At 32.0% G+C, this 19,570-nt stretch overlaps 1 protein-coding gene across 2 annotated transcripts in view; it reads left to right on the forward strand.

Moving 5' to 3' along the window:
• Positions 1–19,570, forward strand: part of LOC136970744 (tyrosine-protein kinase receptor-like) — an 89,011-nt gene that overhangs the window by 26,810 nt on the left and 42,631 nt on the right. For both annotated transcript variants that reach the window (XM_067265196.1, XM_067265195.1), the window contains exons 2-3: positions 6,642–6,716; positions 8,728–8,796. In XM_067265196.1, the coding sequence (XP_067121297.1) occupies positions 6,642–6,716; positions 8,728–8,796 (144 nt within the window). The remainder of the gene's footprint in view (positions 1–6,641; positions 6,717–8,727; positions 8,797–19,570) is intronic.

A 19,570-nucleotide genomic window follows, 5' to 3' on the forward strand; every position in this document is an offset into this window, starting at 1 on the left:
CTTCTACATTACTAACCAATCAGGATTGAGATAGACATATTTCTGACCAATCGGAGTCAAAAACATATACAATTTTTTATTTAAATTTTTTAGTAATATAAAATAGAACTCAAAATAGTATAGTTTGGAGGGCGAGCACGTCAAAATTCGACTGCTCTGTAAGAGAAGAGATTGACATTGAAGAATTTGACATAAAAAATATAACCGAATCAACTTTTATGCAAGATAAGTTAAACAAAATTTTAGATACTGTATTATAAAATATCGAATATATAAAATAACGAAAATAGAAAAATAATGTAAACTGGCCTGCCCCTGTACATCATACTTTTCCCGTTATCAATACAGTCGTACCGGTTATCTATCTAACACCTTTCGGGGGGAATATTTGAATTTAAATAAGGTGACTTCTGGTCAAACTCAGAAGTTCTTATACAGTTAATTGAAGTGGACTTCTCCAAGCTTTCAACATTCGGTTTCCTCTTTCATCTGTTTAATACCCTTCTCGAAATTACGACAGGACAGGCAGACGGACGACAATGAGAATTTATAGGTCTACAAGTTTATCAAATTGTAGCCCAATAACTTCTCTTTAAATGCGATTTTCTGTTATACACAAATGTCTTAATTCTGAAAGTATAGTTACAGTCAAACCTATAAACAACAGACACTGACGAGAACGTTAGAAACGTTCGTTGTTCGGAGATGTTGTTTGTAACCGATTTTATATTTTAAAACGAAACGTTCCTGAAAAAATGCTGCCGTTTACAGGTTTGACTGTATTTAGCTTACATTTGCCAAAGAAAAACAGATGAACGAGAGTGAATAAATTTTATATTGTCAATTTTCTCTTGCTAAAGATGGTAGATTTACAATGGTTACTAACCCAAATACTGAGTTATACGTGACAATATACTAGGGAATTTTTGTCTGCTCATTCTGTCTTGGTGTTTTAAGAGTATAATATAAGAGCGGAAATTACTGCGATTTAAGCTGCTTCAACTGATATCCGAGTAGTTTCAGTTGAGTGTTTTCTTACTGAAGACTTCCTCCAAAGGATCCTTTTAGATAGCATGCCCTAAATAAGAGGGGCAGGACCCCTCTTATTCAGGGCCCAATGCTCAATATAGCAAAATTTACAACGTACAGGGAAGGCGAGAGATGTCTCATAGTCTATTTATTCCCTTCTTTAGTACCCCTTCCTTTGCAGTTCCCCGAGTACTGTGTGCTTTCTTCTTTCAATCCAATTTCTCCTATAAGTAATAAAAACTGAGTAAGTTCTTTATTAGATAATATAATTAGTATTATTAGCAGTAGAGCCTACTCAAGGGAGTAAGCTAAAGAAAGGAAGAAAATGAAGGAATGAGAAAAAAGTAAGAAAGAGAAATTGGATAATAAGCATATAGATCGAATGAAAAAGTATGGAAGTAAACACGGTACTTTCTTGACAGATTGTATTGTTTAATAAATCCGTAACAATAATTAACAAAGTGAATAAAGTGAAAAGAGTATTCTTTACAAAATTAAAAATGAATTAAGTTGAGTAAAAGAAAGAAATTTAAAGATTCAAAGTCTCTCGATCGATACACAACAAATGACTTGACAAAATAGCTATTATATATATATTATTTTTTTACAGTCAGACTTCGATGTATCGCCACTCTAAACCACGCCAGCTCTATTCATAGGAGCGATAAGCTTTATTTTTAAGGAAGTTTTAAAGCAAATTCTAAGTGATAACGAGTAAAATCTTCATTAAGAGGAAGGTCATAGGTTATGAGTTCCTCTTTATGAAAATTTTACTCGTATCTCCCTCTATTCCTTGACCTTTAACAAATTTTAATAGTAACAATTCTTTAATTTTAAAACCTGGCAGAGGAGGAATTTCAAAATTTTGGGTCATTCAACCTGAAATAATACAAATACAGCTAAGTAAAATGCTTAGCTGTATACAGTTGTTCACATAAATTAAGATCGTAACATAAAGTTAACTGTAATTAAAAACATAGGCGATAACAAATATAGTATTATTGTACAAATGATATAATACAGTAAAACGTGTCTAAAACGGAACCTGCCTAAACAGAAAAAATAATTCGGTGCTGTGCGAGAGATGTGTATTTATCTTTCCAACAACGGTTAGTTTTTGGAGAATCGTTCTTAAAATATATATTGGTTAACTCATACTACTTTTGAGTTAACTGATCTTCGTAAGAATGAATATACAGTATAATGTGTAATTTATCAGCCTGAATAGCTTATCCTATGGGGCCCTTAGGATAACGCACCACTGGGGGCAAACCATCCCCAAAAAATTCCTGGAGTTCCTCGCACATCCGGACTTGATCCTGGTCCCCCAAAGAGGTACTGTACAGTACATCACCTCTGTTATCCAGCTGTTCTATTCTATTCAGTAAGATTAACCGTAGACAAATTGAAGAAATGATTTCTGAAATAAGTGAAGATGACAGGAAACAATTACGCAAATGTATAAATCGATTAATGAATTAAATTATATCTACTACAACTGTAAACGAACTAATGAAAACTGTAATGTAATGAAATGTGAAAAATGAGACTATTATTTAAAAAAAAAACTGAAAATTGTTAATGTAAAAAAATACAAAGTGCCTTAAACAATTTATATAATAGATATTTAATTGTTATACTAAGTAACAGATTCAAATTATTAGTGTTAATAATAAGTAAAAATAAACTTACGTTGTCTCTATCATATCCATTTCGCCATATTGGATCATAAAGCGAGCCGATGCGACGCGATGGCTTCTAAAGAATGTTTGCTGACGAAATATTTTCAAGGATATTAATTTCAGCTTACTATTATTATGCAAAACTAATACTTCCTGTCTTATCATATCAAGCATTTAATAATAAAAGTATTCTCTTAGATTAAACCCCTTTTATGTAGGAGACATGTACATTTACAAATATTTATAAAAATATTACCCAACATGTCTCAATAATTAGAATATGTGTACTAATAACAATTTCAATATTAATTTTTCACTGAAATTGGAAGCAAAACTGTGGTTACACGACAATTTAATCGTAATTATCAGTTAATGAAGACAGTAATTTAATTAAGTTTGCAATTATTTTATTTTGAACTCAAGCAGTTATTTTTTTTTCATTTTTATTCATAATTAAGTTGAGAATATTGCTAGTTTACTTAAAATAAATGAATTAAGAACAATGGTAACATGCAGGGCGCTACCAACTAGAGATGGATAGTTCCAAAAGAACAGTTACAGACTCGGAACTACTAAGAATCGTTCCATATGGAGTGTCGAGACAGTTACCAACGCATACTTTATTATGTACTTTAATGAATACAGAAACAGTAAACTCTTTATCTGTACTTGAATTCGAAATGAAAATGTTTCATGAGATTTTAGGAGCATAGTTAGTTTTTTCCTGTTGTTTTCTTTGTTTCTTCAGCAAGATGAAATGCGACTAATTAGACACGAGGCGGATTTTTACATTATTTAATCATTGGTAACGCGTATTGACCAAAGAATAAATAATGTAAAAAAACCGCCTTGTGTCTAATCATTTGCACTTCATCGTGCTGAAGTAACCAAAAATAAAAAAAATAGTGTTTTAAATTTATAAAAATATTTCAGAATTCTCTACTTTTATTAAAGTTCATAATTATTACTTGTTATTAGTAACCATCAGATATTTCTCGAGCAAAAATTAAAAGTTTGGCTATTTCAGCCTAAAGTTGTGTCAAGTTCAAGCCAGTGAAAGAGTGGGTGTCCAAATTTCATGGTAGTTTATATTTTTCTCGGGATCCAGAGAATACATACAAAAAATTTGGTGAAGATCGGACAAACGGTTTAGGAGTTAATAAGGGAGATGAAATCAGGAGAAGGGCGGGGAAACCAGGTTTTATGGTAGTCTATATTTCCTGAGTGTTACAAAATAAGTATGCAAAAATTGGTGAAAAAAGGCTTGAATAGAGAGACACAAATATTCCGTTTCATACATGTATAACCGAGGAGGAACTGTTTGTCCAATAAAGTATGCAATTACGACGGAACAAAACGGTTTCGAGGAACCGTGTGGTTCAACAGGTAAACAGTTTGAAGGAACCGATCTAGCGGAATAGTTCCAGAAGTGGAACTGGAACTGGAACTGTTTGAACCAAGTTTTCCTTTAAGCTGTGTACTGGCGCTGTTGTACTTAGAATATTTCATTTCTTTTCAGGGAGTTATGACATTTAACGTTTTATGTTTCTTACTTCACTTCCAAGTGTTTTTCTACCTTCATTGAATCAAATTGAAATACAGTAGAGCATCGATTATCCGACCTCCGATTAACCGACTTATCGGTTAACCGACCGCGTTCTAGTCGGCAAATTCAAATGTCCGCTAATGATGTGTCGCTACAATATTTGGTTATGTCTTGGCTACTTTAATATTATTTTTGTTAAATTTTTGCATGTTTAGCTGACAGCACTGGCTCGACCATGAAAGGGAGGCTAGTATTTAAACCAGGCCTAATACACTATAATAATGTATTTTTCCATACTTTTCGGTTATCCGACTTTTCAGTTATCCGACCAACCCCAGTCCCCAATTAAGTCGGATAATCGATGTTCTACTGTAATAATAATGAAGGAAAAATAACTATTAATCAACCTAAAACAAGTGGACTGTTCCATAGACGACAGAGCTTTCACACGGCATAAAGGAGAACTAGAAGAGCCAGCTACTGTATTTGTTATTCTGAAAATATTTTAAGTTGGATGGCAATTAGTGAGTTACTTGTGGTTATTATAAATACAAATATTAAAATAAGATAAATGAATGCAGTTATAATAATGATTCTTTTGTAAAAATTAATTATTAAGAGCAGTTGGTAAGAGAGATAAGAACTTGTAATTACTTTAAAGTATCAAAGCGAGCTTCTGAAATAAATTTATTCAGGAAATTAATGATTTTTGCGATAAATTAGAATAAGAAATTTCTAAATCGATCACATTAATGATAATCCACATCCACATTTTGTTATATAAAATAATACAATTTTATTCTTTTATCACGTGGGTAGCAGGAAAATATATATAACAGAAATTCAAATAATATATAAGCAAGAAATGCATATAAATAAGACATTAACAATAAGGAAAAAAATAAAATACTGTTTACCTACCATACAATACCGCCATATTCGATCTCGAAGCAATGTATTCAGAAGTGCATTATATCATTTTATAAAGCTATAAATTAAAAAAAGAAATGAGTTTCTTGATGATGATTGGTTGATGAAGAGTAAATGAGAAGAAATCTCGATTTATATTTACTTTTCCAACCAAGTTTAATTAAATTTAAAAAAGATATTGTATTCCAAAACATGGAATACCTATCTTGGATATTGGATTTGTGGTTTAAAAACTTATTGTTTGAAGAAATGCTTACCAGGTTCTTACTTAAATTAACTTGCTATTGTCATATTTCAGTATTATTTTTTTATTTTTTGATTGTTTGTAGTCCTAAATTGCAAAATTGCATAACAGAATCTTACATAATTGCAGTTGGAAGATACAATGGAAGCTTCTAATGGAACCATCGCTACTGATTTATCTGTAATTATAGTGTAAAAATGCACGAATAATATATTTTGTTAAACGTACAAAAAAAAATAATAAATAATTTATACTTTTTAAAAATTTATCTCGTTTTGATCAAGACTAATTTGCTAAAAAGCTCTCCTCTTAAGACCATTAGAGTAATGTTCAAAATAACCACTCAGTCGGTTTGAAACACAAATTTTATATTTACAGTAAATGTACAAAGTAATCCAAATTAGAGTTACAATTAAATATGCACAGACCCTAGTCTGAACAACAACCGACTATTCCCGTACAAATTCGTCGAAAGAACTCCTTACGAACAAACAGACTTGTAATTAACAAAACCTCCGAGTCAGGAACAAGTTCGTACACAAACACGTAACTTCCAACGAGAGAGTTAGTTAGCACCTCGATAACGACGATCTCCCTTGATCCGATCCGATCCGATCACCTCCGATCCGATGCCAGCCGATCCGAACTCCCGATACGAGCTCGATCCGAGCTTAAATAGTCGACGGCGTTCGAACCCTGCTCCAATCAAATTTGAATGTTCCCGCAACGGCCGCCAACGGTCACTTCCCGCCGGCCAATCGTCCGATGGTCGACGATTTGAAACTTAACGGTTCTTCCCACGGAAGTTCCTAACGGTCGTTTCTACCGGCCGATCCTAACGACTTTTCCGTTATGAAAGTTCGTTATAACAAACAGGTGGGAATCGCGCGTCTTGGCGATTCCATACCTTACAATTAGGATCATCTTAAGTGACAAATATAAGAAATTATGTTGAGTAATTTCAATAGAACTTTAAAAACACTTTTCTAAATTACTTGATATAAAAATTGCGTCAAATGTTTTTCAGAAAAACTCATATGGAATTACATTTAACAACATTTAAATAATTGAAAATGATTACAAAAATTTAAGGGCTTAATACATAAATTTTGTGAAGAATAATATTTATGCTATGAGATTATTTCTAACTTTATATGTTAAAAGATTAAATTAAATTATATAATTATTTTCTTTCTAATTTTATACACAGATGATTGCATTGCTTGTAAGAATAAACTTGAAGAACTCTATTGCCAAACTGCTGAAGATACTGAAGAACTTCAAGGTAAACACGTCTAAAATCAAATAAAATTGTAATTTTCTTTAAAGTATCGTCACTTCTTAACATAAAATAGTGGCTACACTGTCCAAACTTTTCTCTAAGAAAACATAGATTTATATTGCTATCTTAATTTCTGCCAGGTCCACAATGAGATTGAAGGGTGGATATGTCTGTCCCCGTTTTTCACCATCCGACAACCCTCATTCTGGTCCTGGCCCACGATGGGTATGATTTAAAAACCCCTTTTAGTGCCTATAGGGCATAGAGACAAAAATCTGATAAATTGTTGATTTTTTGGCTAATCGGATTGATGGAACAAGGCAATGAAACACATGGCAATCTGCGGATGGGCTGCTTTTCGAGGCCTTTCTATGGGCAGCTTGCCCTTATTTAGATGTTAAACATGTTGCAAAAACTAGCTTTATATAAATAAATGATTAGTGTGCGTTATCGTGACGTACCCTAACTGTGTACCCAAGAAGGGATTTTTCGAAATTCCTCTCCACGGGAGAGAGGGACAGGATTAAGTCTTAACAGTTCCATCAACGATGGAAGTGTTACATAACAATGGAAGTGTTAAGAGAAAGTGACGTGCAAGACGCAGATGCAGTTTATTTCGTTTTTGCGGAAAATCGAAATATTTTTAGACCCACCTAAAAATTCTCTAATTAGTCTGGAAACAGGGGAACCCAATTCTTGCATTCTGTGAAAAGTAATACTGACTATAACGTAATAATCTTAATCTTCGCTAAAACGGTTAGGAGTTGAAAGTTGAAATTCGGTACACAGGGTAGTACCAAATTTAAGTACCAAAGTGTTAAGTAACAATGGAAGTGTTAAGTAACAATGGAGAACAAGAGGAAGCGACGTGCAAGATTTACGGGCGCTTGAGGGGAAAAAAAGAAAAAGATAATATGTTAGAATATATTCGATTTTCAAATTCGACCTTTCTTTAGAAATATTTAGTATGTTGATGAAATTACTCTTTCTCTTTTGGACTGTAACGTAATAATCTTAATCTTCGCTTTCGTTACTTTTGCCCGAGCAACGCCGGGCCTACCTGCTAGTAGTATATATAATGCAGTAATTGCAAATTTTTTAATTATAAACATTTAGGATTGAAATCGATGAATTCGTGCAGTTCAAACACGTGTTTGAACTGCACATTCGAAAATGATACATTTCTTATTTTGAAATCTGTCGTCTGATTGGACAGTCGACAATTTAAAATATTGACTCTGCCATTTTCATTAAAGAACGAACAACATTTCTAATTTTTGGTTCAACTTTTCGTACTTATTATTGCATTTTATATTTGTATTATTAAAAAATTTTCCCTTGTTGTCATCCTATACAAAATAATAAGAGAAACTCGCTTAACTCGCCACAAATTCGGCTGTGGTTAAAACCATATAAAGTCCATTGATGAGGAGTGGGTTCACACCTTACCAATAGGCTGGCCACATGGAAGGTTCCTGGTTTTCCTGACGTATCTAACATCTAAACCTAAATAGGAGCTAGTTTCCCAAAGAAAGTCCTTATAGATGGCACCCCCTGGTTTATTTGTCTTCACATCGGCATTCTGCCGAAAGAGGATGCCTGCCGGAAACACTTTCTAAGGGAAACTGGCCTTTATTTAGGCATTGCAAACGTGAATAAAGCCCGGAAAACGCCCCGTCAGCGAGGTGCGAACCCAGGGCCAGTGTTCGGTAGTTTTTATCAACTCGGCTATTGGTGGGATCTGCCTCTGGTAGATCGCCCATGTGTTGCTTTGTCACTTCCCATCAATCCAATCAATCCTTACTAAATGTCATTAAAAACATTTTAAGTCTATTTTTATATATTAACCAATCAGATACTCAGTTATTTATAGATATGTTTCAAAGAATTTTGCTGCCCTCTTTCGTTTAAAATAAATACTAAATTTATTACATAAATATTTATCAGATTTTGTTCATTTTAAATGTTGAAATTATTTTTTTATTTATTTTAAACGTTTTTCTTTTAATTGCAGATAACTGTGAAAATTGTAATAAAAGTTATAACGGCAGTACCAACAACTGTAATTTTGAAAAAATTACAAGTAAGTATTTTCTTTATTAACGGTGTATTTAATGTACAGAGTAATCAATATTAAAGTTTCCTTGTTACCACTATTTGGAGACACATATAACAGCCTAAACGCAACCATGCTCGAAAATTAAGGCGTCAACCTACTGTTCTGAAGGACCCAGGATAGAATTCGGGCAAGAAATTCTAAGAATTTTTCTGGGTCCGTGATATGTCGGGTCCTGCTTCTTACCATTGTACACTACACTCCATTGTTGGCCTGGTCGAATCTACGAAGAATATGATTTGAAAGGACCTCTTAATGTCCACGGGGCAGAAAATGACAAACAAACAAACTTGGCATTTCAGGACACGAAGAAATTTTTACTGGAATAACTGACTTTTAAAACTCTCCATTTTGGGTCTTGTGGCGCTACGTTAGTAGTTTTTTATACACCGCTTTTTTCCTCTCGCAGCGCCTCAATATCCGTGGTGATGGGTTTGAAACTAAATTTTACCCCCACGGAAATCTCTTGTGTATGTTCTGAAACCTTAACATACAAAATTTAATTGCATTTAGACTGCTACATATCCCTCTGAATTAAAGATACTTTAATTGCAATGTCCATGTATACAGTTTCCAGTTTATATCTAAATTTTTCATTATAAAACTAATAAAGTATTTTAATTGACTGGTAGTTGGTCGAGGGTTCGCGCCTGACCAACGTTTTGGCACGTAGAGTTTTACTAGTTTTACTCCAGGTCTCTACTACTTAAATAAGGACAAGATTTTTATAGGAATTTTTTGTGGGAGGCACACCATCTTAGCAGATCGTTCGAGTGTCGTTTTGCCTTATTCCACCAATTCAATTCATCCATTCTTTACAAATTCATAATGTCTGTTTCATCCACACGCTTTCCCATAAACGTATCCTTTATTCTTCGCAAACAATTGTCATTTAGCCTATATATAAAGCTATAATCAGACAATAAATCGCCATTATATGCCCTTTACATACATAACTATAATTATGCAATAAATAGAACAGCCACGTCGTACTAGAGAGGTATGTATCAAATTGCGCTGTTGACTCGTTCTAATGAAATAAAGACAAATGTAATTTATACTTTTCTGTAATTAATTATAATTTTCCTTAATGTAGATACTGTAACTTAACAGTTTGTAGTTATAATCTGAGTATTCTTTATTTGATAAGTAATTTACAAATATTATTCCATCATTAAAGTTGTTTTGAATTGAAATATTTGAAAATAATGTTACAAGAATACAAAAGTTATAATTAATTATTGTTTTAAACCTGCTTTTCTAATAATTGATATAATAACTTTTCTACGATATATATCATTGTTAATCTGTGGGTATGGCATAGAATAAAAGAGTATACAGGAATTACTGATTGAAAGATTCACCTCGTGACTTACTGATTCACCTGGGAATCCTTGCTTCGAAAGCGTGGTGTTCCTTTCTCTTGTATTTATTACAATGTAGGCCTTTGTATCTCTTTTCATTGTAAATAAAATTAATTTTGTAATTACTAATTTGTTGGCTGGATGGGCGTGGCAACTTACCTTTGGCTTGCTACTCTGGAGGTCCGGGATCGAGTCTAATTGCTTGCATTGTTTGCGGTCTCCAGGATTTCAACTGAAAATTAGGATGCTGCCCGTTTGAAAATCTGCAGTGTAATGGCTGTTAGACAGAGTTGAAGAGAGTGCTCTTGCTTTCATAGGTTTTCAGAGGATGGGATACCACCTCTCAGCTTTAGGTTTACACAAACACAATGCGCCTTTTAGGTGTAATGCTAAGCAGTTACCATACAAAATGATGATTACCATATTAGAAAGGCGATGCTCAAACCTTTTTCAGATTAACGATAGTCCTCTTTTAAAATACGTCTAACACAAATAAATGTTCCTGGAAATAATTTATTGCTTTATTAAATTGAATGAAAATGTTTGATGCTTTGTACAAATGATGCTTAGTAATTTAGTTGCTCCTAACAAAACAAATTTGATAGATTTTTAAACTTTGGTGTTCCGTATCTCTGTTTTTCATATTTTTTTATTGTAACTAATTAATAATATGTATGGTATTTTTAGAAATAAATATACTATGGAAAAATATTAATTATTTATAACACCAAATCTGTGAAGAATTTATCTATGAGTAAATGGATTGGATTGATTCTCTTGGCAGAGTGCCCACATATTGCATTACCTTTAATGCAACATATGGGCGCTCTGCCAAGGGGAAGCGGGAAGTGCTCCCAATTTAGATGCTAGACACTTGAACTAAACTTAGAAAATCAATTAATCGTTGTACAAAATCGATCACAAGCCATTGGTTTATTATATTAAAAAATTCATACCATTCATTAAGCGCATCATCAGTCGCCATTTTCGGTTTATTGTCTTCAATACAATTTAATCTAATAATTATTTTATTTTTATATTTCTTATTCGTTTAGATTTTCAATTCTAAAATTAATATATACATACCTGTGATTTAGTGAAAGTTTACGCTTGTGTCTCAGTATTTCAGTATAATAAAGAAATCTTATAAGGAGTTGTACATTAACAATAGACAGTCCAGTAAATGGGCAGTACACATACAATAGTACAATGAAAAAAGAATTTTTTAAAGTAGCCTATTTTTACATTACAATTTCGAACCCAAACCTTACAACGAAGCAAAGCGACCTCTACATTTTACAAATTCAAATTATAATTTAGCTCTATCAGCGCCACATCAGTACTGTGTGTTAAATGTGTTAAATATATTTTTTTAAACTATTAATGTTTGGATATTTTTAAAATATAAATAAAGTTGGGTTAAGAATAAATATACAAAACTTTTAAAATTTTTCCAGTTAAAATTAGCAAGAGTGAAAAATTTCCAGGAAAAAAAAAGCCATCGTGCATTCAAGTAACATATCGCCATATTTAGTCCTCTACTTAAGTCCTATTAACTCAAAGTCCTACAATAAAATATCTATTTGATTGTTTTAACTAAATTATATAAAATATACAAAGTAAATTTTTAATTAAAATTATGCTAAATTAAACGAATAATTATTAAAATTTTTACAGTTGGACTAAATATGTCGTATTGGATGCGTAACTCTCTAGGGAATCTGATTTTGTGAGAAACTTCACACTTTCGCGCTTATTTGATATTATTCCTACATATTTCTGAAAATAAATTGTGAAAAATCATGTTAAATCGGCTTAAAATTATACACTTACTGACAAAACAATATACTTTATTTTTTGCTATTATTCTGCTTAATGTATCTTGTGCTGCCATCTTGTGTAAACTAAGTGATATTTTTATAATTAATTTTTTTTTAAAATAGCTTAAGTATTAATATTTAAATTTTGTGTTTTATCTTTATTAATTTTAAGTCAAAGTGTTACAGATATATTCAATTTATTATTTTATTATTTTCTGTCTGTTATTTTCGAAAATCGTTATTATTGTTTTTATTAAAACAGAATAAAATTAATGGTTTCTAAAACTAGTTTAAAACGAAAAATACTAGAAAATTTAAATACTTTTTATATTTTAAAATTATGAGAAAGAAAATTATGATTCAAAAAATGACAATTTATTTTAATACGTCTTACAAATTGAGATTAGTATACAATTTTAACACTAGATGGCGTCAAATGTAAAGTAAGTAAAATTTGTTTTAAAAAATAAATGTAAATAATAAATATTACATTTAATTTTTAAATTAAATTATATAATAAATTTCGAATTTTTTAACAAACAGCATTATTAATTCGTTACATAATTTAAAAAAATAAAAGAAATAAAGTTTTAAACCTAAGAAGTTGCCGTTTGGTTTGTTGCTATGGAAACCGAACGACCTTTCGAAGGACGTAGACAATTACTGTTTAAGAAAATGGTCGATGTCTCCTCGTTCGTCGTTTTCTTAAAGTTTTTATTATAAATCAATAAAAATAAAAGGAAACAACGTCAATTTCGAATCGTAAAATGCAATATTTCCGAATAAATAATCGTTCGGTCACGTGACGGCCATCAGTTATGACGCTCTTGCTACAATTGACGTAACAGCTGCCGGGTGCGTCACGTGACGCTATCGAATGAGATTCTCGCGCGATTTATGACTAGATACGTCATTAATAACGCAAATTACGTGTTTTTATTCTCGTGATTTACGAGATTTTTTCCCATTCCCCATCCAAACCAATTATAAACGGAAATGGAAACGGCGCCATGACAGTTGTTGGCAAAAATGGACGGAGCAATTAATTACTCGACTCCATTAAAGGCCGAAGAGTAAATTAATTGATACGATTGATAAATTAGCTTGGAAAATATGGGGGAATGAGCTCAGAATTAGCAAATAATCACCATTTTGATTGAGTTATCGATTAAGATCCGGGATGGAAAGCAGTTGCGGGGAAGAAGGAGGCAATTTTATTGTCGTGACGAAGCGATTTCAGGGCATGACGATAACACGTGACGTTCTTTAAGGAGGGGACAGGAAATGACGTATAGGAAACAAATACACTAGGCAAGTTTAGAGTTTGAAGCAAGGAAAGCGGGTGAAGATGATGAGGATAAGAGCAAGGATGATGATGAATTCTTATTGTAAAAGAGTACAAGAAACCCCTTATGCAAATGAGGGATGACGAAAGAAATGTAAAGTTACAGAAGAAGAATGATTCGTCATGATGATGCTGATGATAGGAGGGATATAAATATTAATAAATAATGAGGTACAATGGGGAAGAGAAAAGATAACGATAACTACAGCAGTTCAATATCTGACCCGATAGTGGTAATGATGAAGATTAAAATTAAAAGTCTGATTCGTTACTTCTCTTCTTATCATCCATTCTTTTCTCTTCATTATCATATTCGTTATACTCTAAAATATGTGAAAAATAAAGAAGGATAATAACAGATGGATGATGACGATGATGATGAGTTGATAAGAAGGGAAAACAAGAGAAAAATGGAGAATCGAATTAAAAGTCAGAAGTAAACAAGACGAACGGACAAGAAATAATTAAATGACATAAATCACGAAGAGATTGAAAATTGAGAAAGGGAGGAAAAATGATTAAAAATCGAATCAGGAGGTAAATGAGGGCTTTTGAGGACATCGCAACGAACAAATAGGAGATGTAAATGAAAAGAAAAATAAATAAAGACGAGAAGAAGAGAATGTAAAGCATATAAAAAATTTGAAGAAATGAGTTTTGCGAAGAGGGAGCTTTACATAATGAAGAAGAAAGTAAGAAATATGCAAAAAAATAAAAAATAAAAGCAAATACTTCAGGATTAATGCTAAATTATTAATAGAAAAAATACACGAAACAAGAGGAAAATGTTAGTTGTGGATTGAAAAAATTATTTTATTACTTTTTATCTTTATTTTTCACTTCTATGCTTTTGTCGTTATTATTTTTTCCTTTTTCTTGCACCGTTATTCTTCATTCGTTTCTTGTGTTTTATCGTTTTCCCTCACTTTTTCATTTTCTTCACCTCTTCACCTTTTTTACGTCTGCATCTTTTCCACATCTTTCTGATCCTGCATCCTTTTCATATTTTTCTACTCCTGTATTTTTTACACATTTTCTACTCCCGTATCTTTTTTACACCATTCTACTCTTCATTTTCAAAGAGGCAAGAGTAAAACACTCTTGCACTTTTTACACCTTTTCTACCTCTGCATCTGTTCTACACCTTCTACTCTCTTTTTTATGCCTTTTTCTTTTCCTGAAACTTTTCTACCCGTTAATTTTTTCTATCTTTCTCGTTCCTGCATATTTTAAATTCATTAAACGCTTTTCCTTTATTCCTACCTTTTTCTCTATCCTTTTATCTTACTTCCTTCTTGTTCCTCTATTTTTTTAAATCTTTTCTACTCCCGCATACTTTCTTTATTCTTTTCCTTAATTCCTTTCTTGCATCTTATTTTTCAAGTACATCTTTCCTTCGATCTTTACTTTACCCTTCTCGTTTTCTACTTCTTCTTCTTCTCTATTTTTTTCCTCCTTTTTCAATTTTTTCTCGAAAAGAACGATAAGAAAATGCAGAAATATTTTTCTTTCCTTATCTTAAAAAAAGGAAACTCTTCGTATACAGATTAAATAATGAGAAATAAAATGAAAGCACATCGTTGATGGATGCCAGAAGATAAAAGGGAGAAAGGGGAAAATTATTTATAATTACACGATTGAAGCAAAAAGTTCGAATTGTACTGTACGTAAGAAAGATATTTCTGCACAGTTTTATGTTCCAATCACCCCATTATAAATCGAAAGTGACTTACTGTCAGCTATGACTGGTCGATTCCTTTCTAGAAAGTTAATTCTCGTCAATTCATTTCTTGGACAGTTCTTTCCTGAATGGCATCTTACCGGTCTGCACACATTCCTTGCACAATACATTCCTCCCCAGACAATTTTTCCCTAGATATCACATCCCCAGATACTTGTAATACCAACAATTTGTCTTCGGATATTTCTATCTGCAAACATTATTTTAGACAATTCATTCCTACTTTAGCATCATTCACGTCCTCAGCATATCTCCGTTGCTGATGAATACTGAGAATCTAAAAAATTCTATTGGATCCTCAGCATCTTCATCATCTTTGGCAGAACTTTAATTACGTTGCTGATGATGCTGTGGAGATCTGATTAAAGGTTTCAGATTCTCGGGATCATCAGCAGCATCCTCGGCATTTCACAGAACGTTGTTAGGGATGATGGTTCATATTTGAAAGTGTATTCGTCTGCAGCAGCAGTATCTTCAGAAGAACTTGTTACGCTTATGTTCTTATGCTGTTAGGGATGCTGTGGATTTGCAATTCATCACCAAATCACCAGATTCTTAAATATATTCAACATTTTTAGAATAGCATCCCTAGACAGGTCCTCAGCATCATCAATCTTAACAATCAACTGCTGAGGATTTCAAAGTCTTTGGTCATCTCTTCAGATTTTCATCATCATCCGCATTCAACGCATTTTAATTGTAGTGAAATAACGGAAAATGCTTATAAAGTACACAAAACTAAGAAACTTTATCTTATACTGATGGTGATAATCCGATTTTCCATCATAATTATCATAATTGCTCCCTTGATAATTGCATCTTGATGACATACACCAACAAAATCCTTTGATAATCTTCTTCCTACCTGACATTTTTGGTCTTAGAATGAAAATTAATATAACAAAAATTAATGAGCCATGGAGGAGATCATTTAATTATATACATTGGCATTCTGCATCATTTTTGTATTTACTTGCACCAAACATAAGATTGATGGCAAGTAAATTAGATACTGATGCTGAGAAGAGAAATAACGTATTACTAATCACAAAATATGCCCATTCTGGCGCTAAATTAACGCTGAAACACACGTTTTACCTTATAATTTGAGTGCCAAAATGCCTTCAAGATGGATACAAAATAATGTATAAAGCAGTCTAGAACTTTTAAAAGCGGAACCGCGCTGTTTCTAATGCTGCTATAAATGTGAAAAACTGAATCTTCGATTATTCTGTTAGGAATTCTGCTAAAGATGTTGAGGATGAGGTATCACCAGTATTGTTTTTAGTGCTTGAGCCCAAAAAAAAACATGGAAGAAACGTGTAATATTTGATGTTCCGTTTTTGGAGCTCACATTTTGTTCTGATTGCGTAGATTAGAGCCAAGCTGAAAGCTTTAAATTGATTTAAAACTTTAAAGATCGAACGGCGTTGTATAGATCATTTCTAATGATGCTGTGGATCTGAGAATCTTCAATCTTAGTCCAGTTATTTTGATAAGGATGCTGTGAGAACCACGCATTATCTCAATTACTTTTGAAGCTTTTACCTCCAGAAATGGAACCGAACAGAAGTAATTAGCCTATAAAATGAACTTAGGATCAGTAGATTCAAGCTCAACGCTTCGAACATGGAACGAAACTGGTCAATTTGAAAGCTTTACGGCCTAAAACAAAGTTTTTTTGATCTTTCATATCTTCGAAAAGGTGCCAATTTTGTTTAAATCACTAAAATATAGGTATAGCATTTAAAAAAACACATTATAAAAGGGCTAGTATCTGCCAAAATCCGAAAATTTAGCAAATTTCGTGACGATCAACGACGAAAATTCAATATTTTAATACACCAAATTACTGATTGCTCCCTTGATAATTAGAGCAAAGAATCAATTAACAGCTTCGATAATCACAGGAAAATCTTAATTTCTACAATTTCGATTAGGAAAATATTTAATAATTTCACTTTAAATTAAATTCTGAGAGTTAGCGGAAACACCATTTAACTCAAACAATAATTTAACCTTTAAACGTCGGTACATTTAACTTAATTCTGTAAATTTGTTTGGAATTAAACAAATTGTAAATGTTGTAACGTAATCAACTACATTTCTGCAAGTGTTACATAATAAAATTTTACATCCCCACGCGTTAGTTAGTTAGATACGTGAAGCACCTTTCCTGCCACATCCTGTTGCTAGATAAGGGATCTTCTATGAAGATACCAAGCATTTGGTGAGTTGTAAGATGATATTTTCAAGAATATAAACTGTGAGATTAGGAGTAAAGTAATAAAAACATCATCCTGTTTCCTCATTTTGGTCATGTGATGAGCCTTTGATTAAAAAAAATAAACAAAAAATTATCCGGATGTTGGTTAAGATGTTCGGAAATGATCTCTTTATCATAGGCGAGTGCACCACACTTAAACATTGATTGGGTGTGTTTAAGAGCGTGTTTATCAAATTGTTATGATTTTTAACCTTGAAAAATATAAAAAATTCGAGTTTTTTCTTTTTAAAAACGCCCGCGAGTTTAAAATTTTCTGCTTTTTTACAGCAAAATGCCATAGAAAATTAATCATTTCTTTGCATAGTTGTGTGCTGTAATTCTTTAGAAAATACCAAAAAGAATTAAGCGTTTAAACCATTTTTTCGATCTTTTCTACCCCGTTAACGTAATAAATTATGTGAAAGTATAATTTAATTTAAAAAATTCACCCATGAAAGTATTTAAAATTCCCAAAAAAGTGCCTTTTTATCGTGCATCTTTAACGACTTTTTTCGAATTTAAATCAAAATATTTCGGATATTTTTGCACATATTGTGCTAGAGTATCAAACTTAGAAACTTTTATAGCAAAATTAATTATATTTCAGTTATATTTTGATTGATTTTTGCTTCGGTTTTAGCATAGAAAAAAGCTACATGTAACGTATGTATATGCATCTTTAATTAATAGTAATTACAATTTACATGTAAAATTAAGCTCAAAATGATGCAAACCAATTAAATTAAAGGATCCTGCAAAATATGCCACAAATTTTAATAAACTTTATAAGATTTTACGCGAAAATTATCAAAAGTTAGCATGAATTACGTTTCCGATTTTGATGCAATTTCTCAGATTCTTCTGCAATTTTTATGCACTTTATCACATTTTATGCAGATATTATGCAAATTATGCCAATATTTTAATTTAAACTATATTTAATTGAGTTTTTACAGCAAATTTCTCCACTGAAAGATGCAGCAAATTAAGAACGAAGCGTTTATAGATGAAGAGCAAAATTTACGATTTAAATGCAAAAATTAAATGAAATTTATGCAGAAAAATGTGAGAAAAATCAAAAGAATTTAAGCTTAAATACTGAACAATTATACTTACTTTAATATTATAAAAATAAAATTAAAATCCATTAGAAAATCCATACACAAAATGTTGCATTTAAAAATAAAATTAAATACATTTTGCATTGTTTGCAAAAATTTTATGAGCAAAAATTATGCAGTTTTGCAATCCAAAATCGCCATTTTTATTTGCTTTTTTTGGTATTTTATTAAATAAACTAATGAACTATGACTGTTATCAATGGGTATGATGCAGATATAGACTCGAAAGTGTTAGCAATGTAGTCAATACTGTTTCTCTTCCTGCATCAGCTGCTAGCATCCCTGGGATATATTGATCGAAGTGAAGGTTGTCTGTCCTTGCACACCACTGCATTCTTCTACATTATCCAGGAAAATCTTTGTCGTATCTTGATTAACAATTAAACTATAACAGTTATTAAGTTCTAGAAACTCATCCGTGATCATTGCGCAGCATCTTCTTGCATCTCGCAGTTTTGATCCGAAAAAGATAAGATTTTACATTCAAAAAATTACGTGCGGTGCACAATATCACGTTACTTCGTTTCCTCTTCCTTAAATGACCCAGATAAATCTACGAAATTTATTAAAAAATCGTGAAGTTGCAACACTCATTAGTGCACCTCCACTTTTTATGTGTATATTCTATGTTTTTTTCTTTTTTTTTAATAGTGGAGTTGTCCCCTCTCCCAACATCTGCTGTTTATCAGCTAGAGGGAAAAAATTTATGCAAATTTTAATTGCGACGGGTCACGTTCTACCGGATCCATACTCAGAGGTCAACGTGACCTTCCTCTTTTTTTTAAAACTAGTTTCGGTGTACAACGCTTATTTATAATACAATTTAAGATAAGAAATCCTCGCCGAGGGAATTTTCAATAGTTTTTTCAGACGTTGCAACATTTATATTTATCTAAAAAACATTAACGAATGTATCAAAATCGAAGGATGCGCTTCAATTTTCCTGTAGAAAATCGAAGTATTGCTCCAATTCTCCAGTAGGAAACAGCGAGAAAATTGACTAAAGTATAAGTGAAAGGATACAGATAAGTTTATTAAAATTAATATTTTTTTTACCGTTAGTGATAACGGGATAGAGGATAGA

Source organism: Centruroides vittatus, unplaced genomic scaffold (genome assembly GCF_030686945.1).
Source record: "Centruroides vittatus isolate TY-2023 unplaced genomic scaffold, ASM3068694v2 contig_2156, whole genome shotgun sequence".
Taxonomy (NCBI): domain Eukaryota; kingdom Metazoa; phylum Arthropoda; class Arachnida; order Scorpiones; family Buthidae; genus Centruroides; species Centruroides vittatus.